Source organism: Brassica rapa, unplaced genomic scaffold (assembly GCF_000309985.2).
Source record: "Brassica rapa cultivar Chiifu-401-42 unplaced genomic scaffold, CAAS_Brap_v3.01 Scaffold0753, whole genome shotgun sequence".
NCBI lineage: Eukaryota > Viridiplantae > Streptophyta > Magnoliopsida > Brassicales > Brassicaceae > Brassica > Brassica rapa.
The window spans coordinates 35,421-44,123 of NW_022610693.1; the positions used below are offsets into that span (position 1 = coordinate 35,421).

The following is an 8,703-nucleotide window of genomic DNA, read 5'->3' on the forward strand; positions in this document are numbered from 1 at the left end:
GTCACAATTCAAAAAAATATATATATTTACTTTCCTTTTTTAAAAAAAAATTTCGGATTGTTCTCCAAGTTTTCGATTTTTGCATTAAAAAAAAAAAATTAAAAGAAGTTTTACTTTCTTTCCAAGTTTTCGAAAATCAAAAAAAATTATTCATCTTTCCTTTTTCAACTTGATTCGATTTTATTCTTAAATTTTAGCATTTACTTTTAGCCTTGGTCGATACTCAAGTATCCAACCCCAAGCTACTATTTAATCCCTCTTGCCTCTAATTTTTCTTTGAGTATCTTTTCAGAGAAACTATGGGAGATATAGGTCAAGATCAAGCGGCCATAAACGCTCAGCTCCTAGCCGACATTGAAGAGTTGAGGGCGAGCCTTAGGGCTATAACCGCCGAGCTTACTCAGCTACGGCAGAGAGGCAGACCCAACGGACCTCGACCACCAGGAAGGAATCAGCCTGACCCGCATGACACTGACTCGGATGCGGACAGTACCGATGATACGCGCAGTCAGGACGAAGAGAGGCCAAACCGGGGAGGGAGGAGGAACGCGCGAGGACCCCGGGCCCAAGTAGGAGGAGGCCACGACCGTAGAGGAGGTCGAGACCGAGAGGAGGAAGAGCCTTGGTTGGGAGGTAAGGCGCTTAAGCTTCATCCCCCAACGTTTGCTGGCAAGGTTGATCCGGACGCCTACATCGTGTGGGAGAAGCGCATGGAGTACATCTTCGACTATTACCAATATAGTGAGGCCAAGAAGGTTGCCCTAGCAGCAGCCCAGCTGACGGACAATGCTCTTTCGTGGTGGGATCGAGACGTTGCCAAGTCCGAGCCAGTGTGGAGAGCGCGTAATTGGACCGAGATGCGGACCAAGCTTCGCGCGAGGTACATTCCATCTTACTACCAGCGTGACGTGCTAAAACGTTTTCGTAAACTTACGCAGGGAACTAAGACTGTGGAGGAGTACTTTGAGGAGTTCGAGGCACTTAGGAATAAGCTTGAGACCGACGAGCCCGAAGAGACAATGATGTCCCAATTTCTGGAAGGGCTGCAAGACCGCATTGCCCGCAAGGTGGAGAGGCAACAGTATGAAGACTTCAACGACCTGTTGCACTTTGCTACGCTGAGAGAGACATACGTCCAGCAGCAGATTCCATCCGCCAATCAACTCTTTTCTCTATCTTTTGTTTTAGATTTCATTCATCCAATTCCATAAAAACCAAAAGAATCATATCTTGTTCTGTTCTTGTTCCTATTGAAAACTCACTAAAGGTTCCTATATGTTTCAGGATCGAACACAAGCAAGAGACGAGCCGGCCGGTACCATCCATCCGAGGCAAGGTTGAACCGCGGAACGGCCATCCGTCCGTCCGTCCGTCCATCCGTTCGACCCTCTGACCCGTGCCTACAACAGTCAGAGACGTTATTACAATGCACCAGCATCCATCAGATTTTTCAGAATCAAACAAGACCATACTTGCCTTTTTGGAGTCAAAAGCCATCAATTCTCAACAGCTCTTTTACCATCATGATTGGCACGACTTCTATACATATTTCTTCAGTAAAGAAGTTCCCAAGAAGCTCACTTACAGCCTCAAACCGTCCAGATACAAAACCAGAATCAAATCCCTTGAAGAAAGCCATTGGAACCAAAACATTCTCCTAACGGCTAGTTTATCGGTTTCCTTGTTTAGTTTTTGTTTCCTTTCTTTTTTTGTGACCGTTTGGTCTCTGTATGAGGTCATGCTCTATATAAGCAGACCCATTTGTATACTTTAGATTCACCTTTCAATCCTTAAGAAATAATATTCAGTTTGTTTATTTTTATCAAAGAGAGTCTTTGAATAGAAATCTGTCTTTAGGATACTTGAGTGATTCTTGTGTTCTATTGATTCGTCTAGCATAGGTTGTTTGAGTTATTCAACAGCCAGTGTTATTCCAGATTGAGAGAGTCAATCAAACCCGCGGATTGAGAGAGTCAATCATCTTCTATCCAACATCATCTATCCATCTTCCATCTTCAAACAACTATTCATCAATCTTTCCATCCCTTTATCTTTTCAGTTTCTGTTCTTATTTTAATTATTCATAAACTCATTGTTCTTCATTGTTTCCAGGTTTGATTGGATTAAAAGGAACAGCAAGTCGTCCATCTTCACCATCTTTCCATCCGGTCTTCATCCTTACCGATAAGATCAACCCATCGCCCATCCATCTCATCGACCTAGCTTCCCAGCCTGCAACATTTGGTATCAGAGCTTAAAGCTCCTATATCAGGTGATATCAATCCATATCTATCTTTGTTCTTTTCATTCCTTGCTAGTTTTCATTTATAAAAAAAAAAAAAAAACCATAAAAATTGTTATTTGCTTCAAGTTTGAATTTCTGCATTTTGTGTTCTTGAGAAAAGAAAATTAAAAAGAGAAAGAGTTTTGTTAGTTTGATCCACGAAATTCCTTTAACATATTAGTCTAGTTTTTTTGCATTCATTTCCCCCAGCTCCCCTTTCCATATTTAATTTTGCATACCATAAAATCTCACATTTTGAATTTTTCTCATTTATGTTGCATCATTTAAAAAAAAAAAAAGAAATCTCATATATTGTTTCATGCCTATTTCGTGCATACCATATAGTAGTTATATTGTGCATTTAAATATATATATATATAAAAAAAACCATTTAGTCATTTTTTGCATTAGTTCATTTCCTAGTTTCCTTTTTCGATTTATTTGCATTAAAAAAAAGTGTTATGTGTTTCCATTAATCTGAAAACCAAAATAAAAACTTGTTTCTTTGTTTATTTTAAATATATTTCGTGCTGCTTCTGATATATATTAAAAAAAAAAAAAAGAAGAAGGAATTTTCCATTCTTGTTTTCAAACTTTTCAAAAAAAAAAAAAAAATTAATAAGTTTCCATTTTGCTCATTATTCTTTCCTTTGTTTGTCTAGCCACGAATTGATTCTTCTTTTATCTGTTTGTGCAAGGTAAACATTAAGAAAAGACAGAAGAGACGCCATGGAGTATTACTCAGAAGAAGAAGACTTTTTTGATTCAAGCCAATGTTCCGATATCGACGAAACCGACCAAGCATGGTCCAGTAAGGAGGATGGCTTTGAAAGATCGTGTTCTGCTGATGAATACTCTAGTTCAGAGTATGGAGACGACCCTGGTGAAGAAAGTCCTGAACCTAAACCACCAGACCACTCTCAAGGCAACACAAGATTTTACAAGAAAGGAGGTTGCCGAGAAAACAAATCATGGAGCATTGACACTTATTCTGAAATCAGTATGGGAGAGGAAGATGAATGTGATCCACATCCTACCCAGGCTTACAATCCTCTTAAGAAATCACTGACGCCAGCCAGCTATGGAGTTACTCCATACAAAGTACCTGGCCGATCCAAATCCACCACAGCACAATCAACACCAGCTGCCACAAAGAAGCAATCCAGAACAGAACGTGGGAACACACCTGATTATCTAGTCTTTTCAGGTTCTAGCATGGACCCTGGAGTCTATTTAAGATGGGAGGATGATATGAAGCAGTGGCTGCGAGCAAAGAACATCCCAAAGGAAGATAAGCTATCATATGCCCTTGATATGCTTATTGGAAAAGCTTACACTTGGTGGGAACAAGAAGATGCCCAGACCTACTACTCTAATCCAGTACTCAATTGGGGAGATCTTAAGGCACGCATGTATAAGGAGTTTGTAAGGAAGCTCAGGGCCAGCAACAAAGTTCTCACAAGGCCTATGTACCAAGAAAATCGGTGGAGTTCAATGTCAACACCAAAGGCAAGACCAGCTGCTGATAAGAGTCACGCCCACTGTCCTGATCCAAGGAAGTCATTGTCCACTTCAAAGAAGGCAGAGGAGGTTGAGAAACTTTCTCCAGCCAAGAAGTATCAAGGCTGGACAAGCACCACATCAAAGCACCATCACCAAGCAACATCAAGGAAAGAGGTGTCTAGCTTAAAACCAGAATCTGCTTCTATGCCTATGAGTGCTCACGGCCTTAAGCCCAAGAAGGTGACATCAAGTGTCCCTACACTTCACAAAGGAGCTATGAGGTCGTCCCAAACAGAGAAGTTTCAAGAGAGACCAATCCCTACACTTTTGATGGAATCACAAGGGATACAAGAAGTATGTCAAAGGTCCAAAGAAACTTCCAACCAACAAGAGAACATAAGAAGCCAAGGTAAGTCCTCTAACTCTAAAAATTTAAAAGATCAGACATGTTACAGATGTCATAGACGTGGACACTTTGCTGCTGTTTGTCCATCTAAGAAATTGAAAGAAACATCACTAGGAGAGAAAACTGAAATATCAAAAATAAGTGATAGTTTAATTCAGTCTGATTTGTTGGTTTCCAATGCTTGTATAATGCACTTGTCTATGCCAAAAGGTGTTAATACAGGTCCTAAGGAGCATGAGTCCATTGAAGAAGAACCACCAGGAGAAATTATTGAGATGGACCCGAATAAAGCTCAAGAAGTAAGGAAACACATGTTCCTTAAGGAGATCAATTCCGAGGCATCCATACTGCCCAATCCGACCAGCACTACACCAGATATGATCCAACATAAAGATATAATTAGTAAAGCTAATTTGTGTGTTCATGGTACAGGAAGCCCAAGTTTGGAACATAGGATCCAAAAGAGTAATGGGGATAATATTTCCAACAAATGGAGGCAGAATCCAAGCCAAAGTTATACAAGAAAGAGTGAACCACAAGAAAGTGAGGCCACGACTGAATGTACCAGAGTTTCTGAGGCCACTCCAAGAGAAGTCCAAGGTCATGAGATCATTCCTGAGCCACTCCACAATTGGAAGATAAAACCAGAACCATTGATTTTTCTAGAACCAAAACTCAAAGTAAGTTTTACTTTAGATCAGTGTGTTTTTTCTTACTCCTTGACAACATTGATGCACTTGTCTTTCCCAAAGGATTTTGAGACAGGTTTAGGAACTCAGAAGAAGTGCACGGCCCAAAGACAAAAGACACCAGTTCTGATATTAGGTACATCACTTGATTTAAATAAAAGAACTGATAGTCTTGTTCCATTAAAACTTTCAAATTCTAGATTTATGCACTTGTCTTTGCCAAAGAGTTTTGATCCAGGGATAAGACAAGGTGATGGACGACCAAGCCATGGTAAAAGGATGGAAGAGAACCAGGGACAGCACCTGACTTGTCCACAAAACGTTGAAGGAGACGCAAGAAGCATCAAAAGCAAACAAGCTGCCAAAGAGCAAAACATCCTTCAACTAGCTAAAACCATTTGGGTAAATCTGAACTTTACTTGTCTTATTTATAAATTTTCAAACCCAGATATAATCCACTTGTTTCCTGCCAAAAGTGTTGAATTTATTTCAGGGGCAGAGGCTAAGCATCACATTGATGAGCAACGCAAGGAGATCACAAAGTGTTTACATGCCAAAAGAAATAAAGAAGTTGTCATCAGCAACCTCTTGATCCTAGACGTTCCAGAAGATAAGACACCACCCAGCAGAGTGCCAGACCAAAACAGAGGAGTAGCCTTGTCGTTCCTACTCAAAGAAGAGCCACCATATGTGCCATCAAAGATCAAACCCATCGAATACCAAGGTAAGGTCCTAGAATCTCAAAAGAGGATGAAACCTAACTTGCTCTATCTTGGTGCAGATTATCCAGTTTCGAGGTCGAAACTTTTTCAAGGGAGAGGGTATGATGCGGTCATCAAATCAGTACCTGAACCAGAAGCCAACCAGTTGCACCAAACAGCTAATCCAAAGACTCACCAGGATATGTGTTCAATCAAAACGGCGTATCTCACCAACCAGGAAGACATTGTCCATGAAACTAAATTTCCTGCACTCTACGCTCAACAAGGAGTCAATCCCAATTGGTATCATCATCAAAGATACTCGGACAAGGAAGATATGAATTTTACAAACCGGAGGTTCTCCATCCCGTCCATCTGCGAGTATCCGAGTTTAGAAGTTGTTTCAAGCCCAACAAAGAAGCGTTCCGACCCAAACCAAAGCTTGGACTTCAAGAAGGATCTCTTAGCTTTCCAACAAACCAAGAATGGGAAGAAAAGTCCACGGAAATATGGAGTTAAGATCAATTTCTCAAAACCGGACAAACCAGTTCTGCACTTGCCTTATTTGGAAGCTGGCCGGTTCAATCAATTGCAAACCAGACATTGGCGACCAGGAGAGACATGTAACCATTCAGGAGACCAATCCAAACGTCCAGGAGAGTCAGAGACGTTCTTACAATGCACCAGCATCCATCAGATTATTCAGAATCAAACAAGACCATACTTGCCATTTTTGGAGTCAAAAGCCATCAATTCTCAACTGCTCTTTTACCATCAAGATTGGCACGACTTCTATACATTTTTCTTCAGTAAAGAAGTTCCCAAGAAGCTCACTTACAGCCTCAAACCGTCCAGATACATAACCAGAATCAAATCCCTTGAAGAAAGTCATTGGAACCAAAACATTCTCCTAACGGCTAGTTTATCGGTTTCCTTGTTTAGTTTTTGTTTCCTTTCTTTTTTTGTGACCGTTTGGTCTCTGTCTGAGGTCATGCTCTATATAAGCAGACCCATTTGTATACTTTAGATTCACCTTTCAATCCTTAAGAAATAATATTCAGTTTGTTTATTTTTATCAAAGAGAGTCTTTGAATAGAAATCTGTCTTTAGGATACTTGAGTGATTCTTGTGTTCTATTGATTCGTCTAGCATAGGTTGTTTGAGTGATTCAACAGCCAGTTTTATTCCAGATTGAGAGATTCAATCAAACCCACGGATTGAGAGAGTCAATCATCTTCTATCCAACATCATCTATCCATCTTCCATCTTCAAACAACTATTCATCAATCTTTCCATCCCTTTATCTTTTCAGTTTCTGTTCTTATTTTAATTATTCATAAACTCATTGTTCTTCATTTTTTTCCAGGTTAGATTGGATTAAAAGGAACAGCAAGTCGTCCATCTTCACCATCTTTCCATCCGGTCTTCATCCTTACCGATAAGATCAACCCATCGCCCATCCATCTCATCGACCCAGCTTCCCAGCCTGCAACATTTGGTATCAGAGCTTAAAGCTCCTATATCAGGTGATATCAATCCATATCTATCTTTGTTCTTTTCATTCCTTGCTAGTTTTCATTTATAAAAAAAAAAAAAAACATAAAAATTGTTATTTGCTTCAAGTTTGAATTTCTGCATTTTGTGTTCTTGAGAAAAGAAAATTAAAAAGAGAAAGAGTTTTGTTAGTTTGATCCACGAAATTCCTTTAACATATTAGTCTAGTTTTTTGCATTCATTTCCCCCAGCTCCCCTTTCCATATTTAATTTTGCATACCATAAAATCTCACATTTTGAATTTTTCTCATTTATGTTGCATCATTTAAAAAAAAAAAAAAGAAATCTCATATATTGTTTCATGCCCATTTCGTGCATACCATATAGTAGTTATATTGTGCATTTAAATATTTATATATATAAAAAAAAACCATTTAGTCTTTTTTGCATTAGTTCATTTCCTAGTCTCCTTTTTCGATTTATTTGCATTAAAAAAAAAAGTTTTATGTGTTTCCATTAATCTGAAAACCAAAATAAAAACTTGTTTCTTTGCTTATTTTAAATATATTTCGTGCTGCTTCTGATATATATTAAAAAAAAAAAAAGAAGAAGGAATTTTCCATTCTTGTTTTCAAACTTTTCAAAAAAAAAAAAAAATTAATAAGTTTCCATTTTGCTCATTATTCTTTCCTTTGTTTGTCTAGCCACGAATTGATTCTTCTTTTATCTGTTTGTGCAAGGTAAACATTAAGAAAAGACAGAAGAGACGCCATGGAGTATTACTCAGAAGAAGAAGACTCTTTTGATTCAAGCCAATGTTCCGATATCGACGAAACCGACCAAGCATGGTCCAGTAAGGAGGATGGCTGTGAAAGATCGTGTTCTGCTGATGAATACTCTAGTTCAGAGTATGGAGACGACCCTGGTGAAGAAAGTCCTGAACCTAAACCACCAGACCACTCTCAAGGCAACACAAGATTTTACAAGAAAGGAGGTTGCCGAGAAAACAAATCATGGAGCATTGACACTGATTCTGAAATCAGTATGGGAGAGGAAGATGAATGTGATCCACATCCTACCCAGGCTTGCAATCCTCTTAAGAAATCACTGACGCCAGCCAGCTATGGAGTTACTCCATACAAAGTACCTGGCCGATCCAAATCCACCACAGCACAATCAACACCAGCTGCCACAAAGAAGCAATCCAGAACAGAACGTGGGAACACACCTGATTATCTAGTCTTTTCAGGTTCTAGCATGGACCCTGGAGTCTATTTAAGATGGGAGGATGATATGAAGTAGTGGCTGCGAGCAAAGAACATCCCAAAGGAAGATAAGCTATCATATGCCCTTGATATGCTTATTGGAAAAGCTTACACTTGGTGGGAACAAGAAGATGCCCAGACCTACTACTCTAATCCAGTACTCAATTGGGGAGATCTTAAGGCACGCATGTATAAGGAGTTTGTAAGGAAGCTCAGGGCCAGCAACAAAGTTCTCACAAGGCCTATGTACCAAGAAAATCGGTGGAGTTCAATGTCAACACCAAAGGCAAGACCAGCTGCTGATAAGAGTCACGCCCACTGTCCTGATCCAAGGAAGTCATTGTCCACTTCAAAGAAGGCA

At 39.6% G+C, this 8,703-nt stretch overlaps 1 protein-coding gene across 1 annotated transcript; it reads left to right on the forward strand.

Moving 5' to 3' along the window:
- Window positions 1-1,119: 1,119 nt before the first annotated feature.
- LOC117130979 lies at window positions 1,120-8,282 on the forward strand. Its single transcript, XM_033283480.1, has 2 exons — window positions 1,120-4,873; window positions 4,946-8,282. The coding sequence occupies exons 1-2, from the start codon at window positions 3,014-3,016 to the stop codon at window positions 6,608-6,610; spliced, it is 3,525 nt and encodes a 1,174-aa protein (XP_033139371.1). The 5' UTR covers window positions 1,120-3,013; the 3' UTR covers window positions 6,611-8,282.
- Window positions 8,283-8,703: the final 421 nt, after the last annotated feature.